At 40.0% G+C, this 16,190-nt stretch overlaps 1 protein-coding gene across 2 annotated transcripts; it reads left to right on the plus strand.

The window, feature by feature from the left end:
• The first annotated feature begins 619 nt into the window (after positions 1-619).
• Positions 620-15,310, plus strand: RBFA (ribosome binding factor A). 2 transcript variants are annotated; one of them, XM_062569881.1, is made up of 7 exons: positions 620-799; positions 1,397-1,435; positions 3,074-3,250; positions 5,733-5,845; positions 7,445-7,529; positions 8,986-9,059; positions 11,296-15,310. In XM_062569881.1, the coding sequence occupies exons 2-7, from the start codon at positions 1,433-1,435 to the stop codon at positions 11,684-11,686; spliced, it is 843 nt and encodes a 280-aa protein (XP_062425865.1). In that variant the 5' UTR covers positions 620-799; positions 1,397-1,432; the 3' UTR covers positions 11,687-15,310. The 2 variants fall into 2 exon arrangements, with proteins under 2 accessions (XP_062425865.1, XP_062425864.1); XM_062569880.1 differs by having other exon boundaries at positions 647-799; positions 1,393-1,435.
• Positions 15,311-16,190: the final 880 nt, after the last annotated feature.

Here is a 16,190-nt window from a genome sequence, read left to right on the forward strand (position 1 = left end):
ACGATACGTAACTCATTACATTACCCCATATTCTAGTGCCACTAATGAACTACATTGCACAGCAAACTGCAGACTGTTTTAGACTGGCTGTTCGGAGAGCTCTCGCTGCAGCAGCAATGCGTAACGGGACTCGTTTGCCGGGCCGCTGCTGCTAGAGCCCTTTAATGGAAATGCAGCTTATGTCAGCAACCAATTTATTTTTGCTTATAAGCCAGCTCAGTTATCCAAATGATACAGGCTGTGGTTGCGTCCGCACAGGGCTTGGCGTCAGTTTAGCTGTGTTGGCTGGGAGTATGATTTATCCCCCACCACATACACAGACAAACTCCCAAATTACACCGCTGGGCCAGCAAAACTAGCCTTGGGCGTCACGGTTTCCTCGGTGCTGTCTCCTTTGCTGCACTGGTTACATTATATAAATAAGAGAAAAAAAATCAGAAAAAATAAGAGAAAGACCAGAAAAATAAGAGAAAAAGATCAGAGAAACAACAGCCCTTCCTGGTGCTGAAGCGCCGCCGCTCCGGCGCGGGGGGGAGCCGGGGCGGCCCCGCGGCGGCTCCGCCCCAGGCCCAGCCCGGCCGCGGGATCGCCCTTACCGCCGCCTCCGCCGGGGGCGCTGCGGCCCCGCCGAGCCGAGCCGAGCCGAGCCGAGCCGGGCCGGGCCGGGGGCCATGTGGGGGGCCCGGGCAGCGGCGGCGGCGGCGGCGGCGGCGGGGGTGCGGGGCGATCGGGCGCTGCGCACCTCCGCCGCCCTCGGCGGCTCCAGGAACCTGCTGAAGAAAATGCTGCACAAAACCAAGTAGGTGTCGGGCCAGGCCAGGCCGAGCCGAGCCGAGCCGAGCCTCGGGCCGCCCGCCCCGCCGGGGCCTCGGGGCCGGAATCCCGCGGGGTCTGTCGGGGCCGCCGGGCCCCGGGCCGGGGCCTGCGGCCGCCTCCGGGCCCGGCTCGGCCCCGGCCCGGCCGACGCGCGGTAAAAACGCTCTTGCGGCTGAAACGCCGCCTGCTGTAAGCACGGGTGGGCGTACGGGCGCCGCAACCGACCCCACAAACAGCAACGCGCGGTGGGGCTGGGGCTAGGGGAAGGGTGTTTCAATATTGTAGCCAGGTATATCGCTCTCTAAAGAAACATTTTTTGTTGTTGTTTTTGGTTTGTTTTGTTTTTGCCTCTGTGGGAGGGATGGGGAGCGCTGAAGCCCGCACGCCTCGTCTAAGCAACTCGTAGATGCTACATGGAAACGTGAGAGTTCGTGGGTGTAAAATCCAGTGGTGGGGGGTCGTATGTCGGTGTGTTTTCAGGCAGGTGACGTTTTAATCGCATGTCTTTTTCTCTGTGCATTTTCTCTGTATTGCTTAAACATTAAAAAATGCATTCCCTTTGCCCTTTTCCAAAAGAAAGAAGTTCTGGTATGACAGTCCTGCCCTGGAATCTAAAATGGTAAGTATGAGCTTTTAAAGTACTGCATTTATCTGAGCTAGGAGGAGAAAACTTGTAGTTCTGCTACTGCACATAACTTGGGAAAATTATTTTGTGGTAGAAAAATAGCAGGATCTTATGAATGAACACGAGTGGTTGAGTTTTACTGTGACATGCCAGGATTGCTGTTCGGTGCAGTGTTGCTCTCCCCTCCTCCTTAGCCATTTTCTCCTCTGTGCCATTCTTCTGTGTGCACCAGCACTAATGCTTTCTTGCACACTATTGAGCCTGTATCAGAGAGCTGATCCATATTAAGAATTCTGTATACTTGCTTAGTATTAATCTGGATCGCTTTCCCAATATGACTGACTTCAAGTGAGGCTAGGCTGCATATCACTTCTCAGCACAAAGAAGAGGAATCAGTACAAGAAAAGCCTTCAACTGGAGGGCCATGGCTTCCCCCTGCAAATGGCACTGCTGGCTTATGTCAGCTAAAACAACCATGAACCAGTGGCTAACAGAAAAAACAGTTACTTTTAGGTAAAGTACAGCATTGTGGTCTGCTTCTATAATGAGGCCTGTTCAGCTGCAGAATGATACTCCAAGTGGAACTGAAAGATGTTCCAGAGCCAAGTATTGTAAGCTCATAATTAAACTAAAGAATATTTTTTTTCTATGTCCGAGTGGCAGGAATTATTATTTTTTCTTCATTTTTTTTTCCTACAATAGTATGGGGTACAATGTTCCACTTTATGGTCTTCCCTATGTGCTTTTACTTCTTTTTCTGCACTTATAGGGATCATAGATATGGTTCATAGCTTTATTTTATTTTATTTTTTATTTTTTTAACTCTCTTACTGTGGCATGCTGTAATTTTTGGGGCTTTTGGCTTATGTAGATGCTGTAAGGTTACTGGGGAAGTAGTCTTGCAGTACATAATAAAGCAGTACATGGAGTAGATATTGAATCCTTTTGGATGAAACTTCCATAGCATGATTTCTTGTGATTGCAAGGAACTATTAGGCTTGATGACCCCAGGGAGCCTTTCCAGGCCAGTCTTCCTATTTTGAGAAGGATGATGCCCATGCTACAAGAATCTCTGATTGCAATTGCTTTGAATCTTTACTGGTAGGAGACAAATTCTGATCAGCAATCTGGAGAGAGTGATCCTGGTCAGAGAATGAGAAGCCTCTCAGTTTTTTCTGAGTTGAATTACTTGATATGTGGGGATTTTTTAGTTTTACTTCTAGTTACAAATTGTACTATGCTCAAAGTTCTCTTTCTGGGCAAACCACACTGCAAAAATAAGTACATGAGACTTGTTGGGAAAACAAGTATTTACATTTGTTTTTTGAACAGCAGTGTTTTCCTATTAATACCTGCTATGTTTTAGAAAACTGACCTACTGAGATGTAAAAATAGCTACAAAGTATTAAAGAAAATAAGAAAACTTGACTGTAACACATGAAGATCAAAAGTTTTGTGAGAAGAAATACTCTTTGTGAAGAGAAATTCTTTAAACATTTGATATATAAAACCTATATAAGGTCACCACAGCTGCAGCGATGGCACTCTTAAGATCATGCTTAGTAAAACTGTATATTATTGCCTAGTATGTTTGTACCTACTGACTAATTTTTTTTTTGGGGGGGGGGGAAGATGTATAAACCAACGAAATTGGCCTCTGCAATGAAAGATGACGAGATAAAAATTAGGAAAGAAGATAACATACGCTGCAGAGTCTTGAATAGTCTTATTTATAAAGCTGTGACAGAGATGATGACTACGTGTGAAGTCAATCAAGAGCTGTATGACCTCAAGCTAGAAATCTGCAAGGCAAGTATGAAAACTACAGTTTGTGTTGAACTGCTCTGATTACACCTTCTGGTGCTGCATGCCAAAGCAGCTCCCCGGGGTGTCCTTACATGTGCAGGGAGCTTTGCCACAGCACTGCTGACTCTGGCACTGCAGTTGAAGATGAGATGTTCACCTTGCGTACTAGGAGAGCTTTACCACTGTCATTCCAGTTTAGTAGTCCTTTGTCATGTCTGTTACGGGAACACTTACTACTCACTTTGCCCCTTTCACATGGAGGAGCTTGGTTTTAGCAACATAACTATAGCTTTCCCAGAGGCTTTTCTTGATGCAGCTGTGTGAGAGCTGATGTCTCCTTGTTCCCTCATCAGCTTTGTTACCCAGGCAGAAGGCTTAAGCAGGGCATGAGCTTAGTTCAAATAAAGACAAGCCTAATAAAATGGCATTTGCAAACAGGGTTCCAGAAGAATTGGGTATGTTTGTATCTAGGTGTAGCTAGTGGTATAATTCAAATTTGAGGGGGGTGTTAAAGCTGTGGTTCAGAAACTAAGTCAATTGCCACGTTCTTGTTTATTGATTATAGTTTTCTCTCTTATCTTTGTTGTACTGTTCAGATGTAATAATACCAAGCTTAAAATAATACCAGACTTAAAAACTTTTAGACTTAACTGGTTAGAAGCACAGAAAAAGAATTGTACCTCCTAGCTGCATCTGTGTTAAGGGGGTTATGATAGAAACAGATCTTTATGTTGGCTGAATTCATTGTGCCTTAAATTACATGGGTAAGATAACCTTTTGGACACATATGTGCAGTGTCCCTCTTGCATTATTTCTCTCTCTCTAGGGCTTTGGGTATTGCCTCTGTAACTCCAATGGCATGTCTACACTTAAATACTGGCTGGTGTAGACAAGCTGCAACACTTTGAGGAGACATTACTGTAAATAAAACAACAAATCTGACTTATGAAATAAGGGAGGTAAAGAAAGAACCTTGTTAAAAATATAGGATAGATAATTTTATAACTGCATAGTGCTTATTGTCCCTGCTGTACTGGGAAATGGCAGAGGCTCAGTCCTGTTTTATTCTTAAGCTAATTATGATCTGATATCCTTACTTGCATTATCAAAAGAAAGTTCTTAGAAGGCTTTCTGCAATATATCAGAATTTGTTTTCTCGTATTTAAAGTTATACAGATACGAGATTTACAGTAATATAGATAAGAATCATTCTTCAGCCTTGATGCATCAAACTTTTATCTACTCAGTTATGTTACTCATGTGATGATCAAGAAATGGCTTATGTTGGGCTGGGGTATTTATGTGCTTTAATGTTGGGCTTAGTTTGGGAGACAGGGAGGGCCAATCTTGCAACAGAAACAGCCAGTCAGTGATCATTGTTAGTGATCACTTCTTCAGTGGGTGGTGGCTTTCTCAAAGGAGGAGTTCTTTTGTAGTGGAAAACAATCATCATCTACCTGATGTGTGAGGACACAGTCTCTTCTGTCTTAAAATAACTGCCACAGGAAAAAGCAGGTGCTGTTGATTTGTCAACCTCAGACTTGATGGTCATGCGGTTTTCATTCCTGGGAATATCCTTACTGTGTGTTGGCTTTTTCTGTTAATGTCTGTAGACAGCTATTTGTTTGAAAAGTTAGTTCCTAGACTAGGTGACTTCTTGATCTCTGAACTGTGCCTTCTAATTAGTAGTTTATGCTTTTCCCTCCCTCATTCTCAGCTGTTCTTTGGTTGAGCTAGGCAGGTTAATAGACCGACTTTGCAGAAGTTTGCAGAATGTACTTAGCAGTGAGGAGTGTTTTTTAAGACACTGCTAGATGAGATGAATGACAGTTACGGAAATCTATCAGAATTTGATTTATGTTTAAAAAGTGTGTTTTTAGGAAGGTAGTCTGCTTCGGGTTGTGCAGGGATAAAAGTATTTGTGTTTTCAATTGCATGCATGACAGCTATTTCTGTGATTATCAAAACCAAATTGTAGGTGAGAACAAACCAAACATTGTCACAGTTCCTTCTTTAGCAGAAACATATACTTTTCAACAACTATATTCCAACATAGTCTGCATTAAACAGTAATTTTAGACTATTTGTAATGATAGTAGCATGACATTCAGTAAACATAGCACTGTCAATAACAAGCAAGTGTTGAAGGACTTCTTTATTTAATTTCACTTAAGAGAATGATTAGGCAGTGATTTTCCTAAATTTAAAAGTGCCTTCAGATACAGAGTTTTAATCTTACTCAGTGTTAAACCATACTGCTGTAAGGGCACTCTATCATTTTAGTTAAGAGCAGAGTGGAAGAAAAGGTTCTCCTAAGCATTTATACATCCAAATTGGGTTGCTGCATGTTTATTTATGAAGCAGATGCTTTGTTGTATATGAAGTGTGTGTGCATGTGTGTGTATGTGTGTGTGTATATATGTATGTATATACACACACACATGTATATATGTATACATTTAAAAGAAGGTTTGCCTGTTTGCAGGTGTCCATGGCAGCAAAGTTTTCAGCATGTCGTATTTACTGGAACCCTTCTTCTACTATGGAGAAAGACAGTTATGTTGAAAGTGTACTGCAGAAGAGTGCTCCACGTATAAGGTACTGCTGTACCATAAACTGTTACATTACTTCATAAATTCATAGCCATGTTCTATATTGGTAACATTTCTTAAATATTCTTAACAATCTAAATCTGACTTGTTGGGATACTTTAGGTTCTTAGATATTTGGGGTCAGAATATCTCCTGTGATGAGCCTCAGAGGGATAGATGGCAGTCTCAGGCCAGCTGTGAATTCTCTTGTTGGAGCATAGTTGGCTTACTTGACTTCTGTGCTTTCCTCAGTTTGAACTGAGCTGAGCAGAAAGAGGAGTTTCACTGAAGTGTGATTTCATTGCATTAGTGGTGGTGTTTTGAGCACACTAGGCCCTGCAGTGTGGCAGGATGTGTGCTACGCAAGAGAGAACTTCTGGATACAAGTGCTTCCTTCCAGATTCACTGTGCAATTCTGATAGCTGAAGACAATTTGGATTTTGTTTTTCACAGATCCATTTTATTAGAGTGGGTTTTTTTCCCCTTAAATCTCAGTAAACTTTTCTGTGCATTTTGTTATCCTTATGTTTTATTTTTTCCTTACCTGTGTTTAATTCAATAGAAGTGCTCTGAATATGCAAAATACCATCTTGCTTACAGGAATCTTTGCAAGTATTGCTTGTACCATATCACATATGAGAGGTGTCTTGTAGCTTGCATTTTTATTTAACAAGCTAAAACTGTCCTGAATTTTAATTCAGGAAGTAACTTACTAATAGCACATTCCAAACAGTGGACCTCCAGAAGGGATGGCGAGTGTCACAGAAATCCTTCACGATACTGATACCAAAAAATAAATGTGAGGATACCACCAGGTACTATGATACTTTCACCTATTTCGGGTGGGAGATCAGTGAGTTTTCAGGATGTTATGGAGATTTCACTCTCTTCTTCTTCCCTTGCTTTTACCCTGTGCTATCCAGCCAGATTGTTGGAGTGTCAGGATTTCATCCCTTGGGGAAGGTGGCATTGGAGCATACTTAATGGGCCATTTCCTTCTCCCCTGCTTTCAAAGACCCTGTAACTCCCACTCCAGCACAATGATCTCCTGTACTCCCAACCCAGGGTCCAAGAACCAGATAAGGGTGGCAGCTTCCACACTTTAAGGAGTGTTGCTAGCTGGAGAAAAGATGAAGGGAGCATGGCCAGTCCCTCCTACAGACAGCACTGAGGACTAGTTTTCTTGCCACACTGTGAGGGCTGTAACCTCTGGCTGTTCTTGCCCATGCAGTGGGGTTGAGCAAGCCAAATGAAGTGGGGAGAAAATTGGACCAGCCTGTGTGTACAGGGGACAAAAGTGATATCCAGTAGGATGTTCTAATAGTTTGAATATTTAATGTTTATAATGACAAGCATTTAAATATGTTTATCATTATAAATATTAAAACATTAAATACATAAACATTCCAAATTGAGGTTGTGCAATGATATACTGCTGAGTGCTAACTTGAATGAATACCCTTCAGGCACCCTTCTTACCCTGTAAGGGTAAGACCATATCCTTAAACTTTCACTACTGCTCTAATATAATTTAATAACAAATATTTTACCTGTCCTGGAGATGTTGTACTATCAATCAATCTTGTGAATGTTGTATTTTTGCCAGGTATCTTCTGATGAGTCATCAGATTATAGGAAATGTACCTCCAATAGTATTTGTAAAAGACAAAGAAGCAGCAGCTTTAAAAAAGGTATTGTAGTTCTTCACTTTTTTACTTTTTCATCTGCATTAGCATCAACAAAAAGCACAAGAACAAAGATGAACTAAGCACTTACGAAAACTGCTTATATTCATTCTTATGCTCCCTCAGCTTAGTACAAGAATTTCTACACAATCTATCTGTGATTGTGAAGGAACCTGGGCATTATCATCATTGTTATTAATGTATCTAGATGGAGCAACAATATTTTTGAAGGTTCTACCTTTCAGGTCTGTTGTTATGGAACCTGTTCGGTAAATTGAGGTTGTGGAGTCTCCTCCTCTGGAGATCTTCAAGGCCCGCCTGGATGCAACCCTGTCTAACATGCTCTAGGTGACACTGCTGAGCAGGGAGGTTGGACTGAGTGATCTCCAGAGGTCCCTTCCAACCTTACTGATTCTATGAATGTGAAATACCAGGTTAAATCTTCTGTTCTATGAATGTGAAATTACTGTTTTCCAACCTTCTTTAAATGACCACCTGTTCTTTTTGAAGAAGAAGAAAAACCCTTGGACTGCTTTACCTTCGGGTTTCAGTACACAGGCACCTTTCTTGGTGCTCGGCTAAGCTAACTACACAAGACAAGTAAAAGATCCTCTTTATGCAGTTCCTGTCAGCAAATGGCACTAGCAAACGTGTAGATAGGTCATCTTCTCATGCTTTGTAGACTGTATGATTTGAGTAAACCACAAGTTTGAATAATAAGACTTTGAATAATGTAGCTGAAACTGATTTTTAAGCATTGCAAGACAGGGGAATACCATACAATTCAACTCCCGGAAGGGGAATACTGCCCTGAATTAGAAGGGAAGTGATGTAAAGAAAAGTAGGCATAAAGATTTGAAATGAGATAAAATTTTCACAAGTAAGTGCAGTCTGCAAGCATCACATTCACTAGATTTGTAGCACTTACCATGCTGTTCAAAGGGAGCTGGGAAAACTGTTCAATATTTGCATGGGATAAAGAAAAAAACTTCCAAAAAGAGGCAAGAAGAGACAAAAATCTCAGCATCAGAGTGTTATTAAAAAGAATGTGCAAGACTGAAGTAAATAGAAATAAACCAAATAAAAAAAAATATATGTTCACAATATACATAAGACAAAAAACTTTGCAGGAGGAGTAATCTATGGATTGATTATACTATTTGGTATAAAATTCTCAGGCAAGAAGGATAGGCTATGAGAATGTCAGGATATACCTAAAAAGTGCATGAGATCTGTTGAGTGATCCAACTCACCTCATGGCCAGTGAAAAATTACATTTCACAGTAACTATTTAAACGAAAATGGAGGAGAAGGCTATTTTGAAATAGTTCTGCTAAATATCCCATACATATAGAAAAGAAATTGATGTTTACCATTTAGTATTTGTTTATTTCTTCTGTAGATGTGAAAAAAGAAATTTAGTAGAGGGTCTTCAATATATATTGTCGTCATATGTTTACAGATTGATGAATTATTGTCAATTGCTGATTTTGGACTTCCAGAAGAAGAAGAAAAGTTACCGCAAAATGACTCCAGGTGAGCTTTTAAAATCAAAATTGGAGAAGTGTCTATTTTTGACTGTTAACTTAAATTGAGTATTATTTGAAGTGATAAAAAGTGTGTTTTGATTAGATGTGTTATTGTTGTTATGTCAGAGAAGTAATGCAATCTTAAGAGGAGATACAAAGTGAAAGAAAGGGAGTTTATAGAAGACCTTACACCAGTAAGGCCCATTGGCTTTAAAAAGATCATTTGTGTCTTTTGTAACAGAAAAAGCTATAGAATAACTGAGGACAAAATTAGTATGTAATCATCCCATAAATTATATGTAGAAGATGGTATTTTATTTTGTATTTAGGCTTTCTTTATGAATGTTACATCCATTTATTAAAACTGGAAGAAAATAATTCTTGTTGTGTGTGCTCTAGTTTACTTTTACATTTTAGTACTGAGATATTTTTATGGGCTATTTTATCTTTGGCTCTTCTGCAGAGGTACCTTGCTGCAGGCCACAGGTTTGCAAATACAAAAAGAGAAAATACACTTTTTATATTTAAGTGGACCTCTGTTCAGATGTGGAGAATGACTGAATTGTCACTTGTAACAGCACAATCTATACAGACTTTTAGAAGCAATTAACCCACAAGGTGATCTCAAAACATAGTCTCAGAAATCAGCAGTGTCTGACCTCTACTCTGGGTGGTGTGGTCATGGGATTTGTCACTTGTAGACGCAATACTTGTTCTGGTATTGGTATCATTAATTTTATGAGAGCAATGTTTCTAAAATTTCTCAATTCAGGATTCCATGTGTTTGTAGTAATTAAAAAAATACCTCATAGCAGCAATTGGTATTTCTTCCTGGTACTTCCCTCGTATAGATAAAAGTTCTCTGTTTGCCAGCATAAATATACCGTTACCCTATCCATTTGACATCTTCTATTCTGGTAAAAGTTTGGCTTGCTGTACATGTACATCGGTACGGTTTACTGATACATCTCCCAGGGCTAATAAAACATAACTTACTTTTGCATTCTTCTGTGAGGGATTTTTGACTCTTAGGGACTGGGTTGAACAAGCTATTAGAAATGCAAGTGTATGGACTGGATAGAATCATAGAATCAGTAAGGTTGGAAGGGACCTCTGGAGATCATCCAGTCCAACCTCCCTGCTCAGCAGTGTCACCTAGAGCATGTTAGACAGGGTTGCATCCAGGCGGGCCTTGAAGATCTCCAGAGAAGGAGACTCCACAACCTCTCTGGGCAACATCTTCCAGTGCTCCGTCACTCTCACACTCTTGAAAGCAGCAAGGTTCTCCCACTTGTGTGCTAGCACTTCTTGGTGAAGCTTTTGTGCTCACAGGACTGTTTATCAGGTGCAAATCAGAAATAAATTCTGAGGGGAAATCATATTTGTGACAGACTTTGCCACAGGATACCTAGCAGCTTGCTCAGTTTGTCTCACAGAAATGCTTAGGTTTAGCCTAAGGCACTGCACTGTTTCATGTGTCTGTCTGACACGTCTGGGCTGTTTTGTTTGTCTGTCTAACGTGTTCTAGGCTTAGGCTCTTTTTTTTCCTACTCCTTAGACAAGTGGCAGTGATCTAACTTTGTTGGGGCTCCCAGATCTAGTGCTAGCTATTGTCTATGCATACCTTTTCCTTGACTGAAACCTAGCATAATACTTTGGCCTGCAGGGGCATCTTTTCAGGGACAAAGGATTAGTAGCAGTAGGCAGGCATATAGACTTTGACTGGTTTTGGCACCTTCCTTGTTCTTTATTTAACTGGGTACATTTATGGCTGGATTACAATAAAACACTTCCCCCCTCCCCCCTTTTTTTAATGAAAGGATGTATGTTATACATCCTCCTGAGTCTCTGAGGCTGAAGCTTTTAAGACTGATGTTTGTTTATCTTCTGGGTAACCTGCTCTTCTGTAAATGCCACTCCTTATAACAGCTAGAAAGGAGCCATTTCACCTGGAATATAATTGCTCTATTGGCTTCTTCCCATAAAATCCATTGACATGTTTACATGCTTATTCGCAGCCTGTTCTTGGACACTTAGCCCAGTGGTAGCTCTTCCTCCTTGGCATGGGGAGCACAATGCCAAACACAGTGAATTAATAAACTCCGACTGAAAAGTCCAGTTATTTATGGGTTACCCAACTGTCACAACTAGTATTACTGCTTAAAATATATGTTGGGGGGGAGGAGGAACAAACAAACAAACAAAAACCCTAAAAACACACAAAAATCTTTTCCTTTTCACAGTAAATCAGACTCTTCAACAACAAAATCTTCAGATTCATCCATCCGATCTAATCTTTTTGGTATTGATCATGAATTGCTGAATAAGCAGATAATGGAGTACAAAAGACTGAAAGTGTCAAAAGATACAGAAGGCATTCCCTGGATGGAACAACAGGAGCAGCAGCTGTCTGTGATCCAGAAGAAAATGAAAAAGAAAAAAGTAAAGAATCCTCGTGATGATGATGTTACACCACAGAAATACTTACTGGACAAGTATGAAGCTGATTATTTGGATGACAACACTGAATCAATCTCCGACTATGAGCTGGAGCATGAACTGCAGGAAGAAGTAAACAAGTTGGAGGCAGATGATGGCAGAACTGAAAGTCAACCTACTGTTAAACTGAAGTGAAAAAGCCACTCACTTTAAAATGGAGACTGTGAATAGTAAAAAAGACTGCCATAGATACGGAAACATTAGTTTTATACAGTCTGTTCACCACTTCCTCTTTGAAACTAACAGGTTTGCCTCACATGCTGAGGTTTGCTAGCAGAAGTTATATAAGAAGAATGAAAATGGTGTTTTTGATGCTCCGTTAAGAGCTTTCCAAGCTGCTGTAGTTGTAGGAATTTCAGCCAGAGAGTAGTTTTTTAACAACAGCAATATACATTGGGCAGAACTGTGAGTTAAAACTTCTTGCAGTTCAGTTTGTTATTTCCAATAAAATTATTCTTGTTTCTGTGTAATTAAAAAAAAAAAAAAAAAAAAAAAAAAGTTGGAGGTGATTTGGATAAAAATAATCATAAAATGATGGTGCCTGTTTTTCTAAGGACAGGAAGGAAGAAGGAAAGCAGAATAATGACAATGGAGTTCAAAAAGCAGCCTTCAGTACACAGACCTGGCTGTGTATTCTCCAGGAGCCCTACTGTAATGGGGCTCTTTCCACAAGAGGGTGAAACCCATTGAGGTTGTGGCAAATAAAGTTAGAGGCCTGAAAGAAAATCAATTAATTTATATCAGTATTTGGAGATCTACAGCTGTGAAGAAGGGGTTGCAACCAGAAAAGGACTGGGAACGGCTCATCTATTTGGCAAAATAAGGCAAAGCATTAACCATTACTGAATAGAATGTATTAAAAACAAAAGCAGAGAAAAGGCACCAAGGAAACAGAGTCGAAGATTGATCTGAATGTTCTAGTAACTGTTTATGATTTAAAAAAGGGTAAGGAATCGTATGAAAAGCAAGAATAAAGCCCTGACTCAAAGCAAGTACAAATAATAGCACAAGTGCATAAAGTTAGAAAGGTTGAAGCTACAAAATAAATTACAATGAAAAATGTAGTAAAGAGTTCTACAAGAAGTAAGGAATACTTGAGTCTACTAGTTGATGAAGAAGTAAAGTAATTAACAGACAATACAAGAGCGGCTGCACTACAGTATGTTGCTTTAGTCTTTCAAAAAGATTTAAAGATGGTGAATGTAGGCTCCAAAATATAAAAAATAGTTTAAAGGATTTTTTAGGTAAATGAGATAAATTCAGGTCAGCAAAGTACACTGAAATTCACTGTAGTCTATTTAATAATCCACTTGAAGCATATTCTAGAGATTAAAGATTGCTTTTAAGAACCTGGAGAAGATATGAGCTATGAATGTCAATAGGATATTCCCTTAAGTAACTTTAAAATTTGTATTGAATGAGGGGTGAAGTCCTATAAATGAGTGCATCATTTTTATTAGGATACATGTTGAAGCCACAGGTCATATTAGTGCTCACCTAATTTGAAGCAGGTGAATAATCCCACCAAATTTTGGGGGGGCTTGTTCTGGGTTTCCTAGCGTTCTTCCTAAATTCCCTGGGAGGGACAGGGACACACTTTGGAGCAAATGCTCTAGTTTGTTTCCCAGTGAGTGAAGATATTTACGATATCAGAAGTTGTTCATGTACAATATCCCTGTCTACCAAAGCTAGCCATGAATTTGTTGAAACTTGGCGATGAAGCTGTTGATATTTTGAATGAATGACAGGAACCTGGTAGTTGATACTTGCTAACCTAATCCAACAAAAAATAATGTCTCCATCTTCAGTTTCCACTGTAATAAACGTGGGACTTGCTTACTTCTGCCTAAAGGTTAAAAAAGAAAAAACAAACTATTATTAGGCTCTTGGAAGAGCAAAGAGGGCAAAGGTGATTATGCTTGTGTCTTGTCGTTGGTGGTTTGGATGTCTGTAAACTAAATTGCAATTTATAAATTAGAGTTGCTCTAACGAGCAACGAAACCCATTCTCGTTCTCGGACGCTGATACCTTTATTCTCTTGTGCAAGTGAGGGCTACTGACTCTCCTGCTTGCCACCACTAAGGTTGCTTCCCACCACTAATGTCATAGAAACCAGACTTTGTTAAGAGAAGAGGGATTGCCTAAAGGCTAACCAGAGGCTGCAGGGATGGGACATTTCTGAACCTGATGATAGGGAGAACAAAGCAAAAGCAACTAGACTTAGAGGAGAAGGAAACCTTAAAATAGAGCAGACAGTACTGTGAGTCAGACTGTAAAGGCTTTAGGTGGCCCAGGGGAAATCTGGAGAGTTGCACAAAAGCAAGTGGGTTACAGTGATGCAGAAGGCAGCTCTGTACCAGCTCCTCCCCCTGGCGCTAATGCTCAGCTTCAGTTTTCACTGATTTCCAAGGGGGGAGCAGGGTCAGAAGCTGTCTCTGCCTCATCACCAGTGTAATGGTAACCACAAGACTTTCACTGCCTTAAAGGTGACAAATGTAAAGTTTGCTTACCTGAGCAATGTGAACTCTAATTGCTTGCTTGAATTCCTTGATGCTTTTGTTTTGGTTTGGTTTTTTGTATTCTATAAACCAAATCTCTTCTTTCAATCTGGTTATTTTGCTGAAGGAGTGATCCCATAAGGTGCTGGTTTGGGGGTGGGGGAATGAGGGTGTTTATCTCCTTTGGGGAACCCAGAAACTCAGTCTACTGTTAAAGACAGTCACTTGCTTGAATCCTGTATTTTGCTGTGAATCTCAGCCAAAAATATTTGTGTAGATAGGAAAAACTTGTTTAATGGTGAGAAAACCAGAAGAGCAGCTGAATTTAGAAGATGGATGGCCACAAGGGTGTCTGCTGCACCAACAGTTTTTGAATGAGTGTAACAGTCAATGCTAGCTTTAAAAAGTGTTTTCTTTGCTATCTATGACTGTCAAACTAAACCTTCACAAATATGTTAGGATCCTACAAATTTCTGTGTGAGTTCCAAGTTTCGTATTGAAAATAACTAAATACCTCAATTCTTTCAGTCTATTTTCCTGAACACCTGGTCCTATAAGGTGCTGATTTTAGAGGGTAAGTGAAGGTACCTACCTCCTCTGTTTCATTCTTGTGAATGAGTTTGATTTCCCCTGATCTTCTTTCCCCACTGTGAAAGTGTTTATGCATTTTTTTGTCCTTCCAAAGCAGAAGTGCCTCTCCAGCAGAAATGCTGAATAACATTGCTGTGCTAAAGACGGCCTAAGTTGGTGAGAATTTTACCAACTCTCTCTGAGATGCATAACACAAGGAGGACCACAGGCTTCCTTCCTATACGAATCAGAATAATCAGTGGCAAAAATTATGTCACACCAAAGAATTAGAAAGCTAAAATGTATGTCTCACAGAAACCTGATTTTCTATTCAAGGAATTGTTTATCTGTAATGGAAGCCCAATCTACCCTTAAGCTTTGTTTGCCTATATAAAGCCAAGAAAAGGGGAGTAAAATCTCAGCAAGGTGAAATCAATGTATTTCCAATGCTTGTCATTCTGTTCTATGTATCATTATTACCCTCTCTGCAAGAAGGTAAGTAAAGACAAAAAGCTTTAATTAGTTTTAAATGTCTCAGAGCTCTGTGAGTCTGTAGCCAATCAAAGCAAAGAAAATCATCTGACAAATGAGTTATGTGCATGTTTTTCTTTTGGTAACTGCTGATGGCACATTGTTGCACTACATGCATTTGTACTTTAAAATCTATTAAAAATAATTGATTATAGTGAAAGATCAGTCATTCTCATAAACACATGAACAACCAAATGTGACATCTCAGTAAGGGGGTAAAAATGTGGCAATATTTGTCTGTTGTGGTAATTACTTCTCATATTTTTTGCCTGTATTATGTTTTCTTAGGTAGTCCACTTTACCTTCCAGGCTTTGCTCACACTTAATGAAAAATAAGCTTGAATGGAGAAAGCTTGAATTTAATTTCAGCTAATTGTTCTTAGGCTCCAAGGAATATGCACTATGCAATCACCTCCTTGTAAGGAAAGCAAGAGATAGAAAACAAAATAGAGGCAAGGAGGCATAAGAAAATGGCAGTGCTGCAGCAAAAGCATTGAGCTGTATGGCATCTCAAAAAGACCACAAGTTCTGGGCTGTCATGGTACTGAGTAAGTTGCCTGGAACAACATGGCACCATTTCAAGTGATGATTATTTCATTCTAGCTGCAGTTTCAAGTAACGGTTGTAGCCTTTCTTTATACTTAGTTGAATTATCTGCAGTCATAAGATTTACAAAATTTTGTAATTGGTGGTGTGCCTTGACCAGCTGTCCAAAGACAGCAATGCGTGTGTGTGTGTATGTATACGTGTGCGTGTGCGTGTGTGTGTGTGTGTGTGTGTGTGTATGTTTCTGGCTCTCCCACTAAAGCCATGAGTCATTTTTTACTCCCTTTGACATAAAGGTTTCAAAGACGTTAGGTGCTTTCTTTGGAATAGGTGAAAAAAATCTGCTAGTGTCTCCATTGATTGTGTAGGAAGGAAGCTTCAATGTTTCTAACGGTTGCTTTTTCAGCAAAAGCTTTGGTTGGAGATTTTGTAGCAGGATGCAAAGTCCACTGTTGCAGTTCATAGGACTTTATTCATATTGCAAACTTGTAACT

This window comes from Rhea pennata, chromosome 2, assembly GCF_028389875.1.
Source record: "Rhea pennata isolate bPtePen1 chromosome 2, bPtePen1.pri, whole genome shotgun sequence".
Taxonomy (NCBI): Eukaryota; Metazoa; Chordata; class Aves; order Rheiformes; family Rheidae; genus Rhea; species Rhea pennata.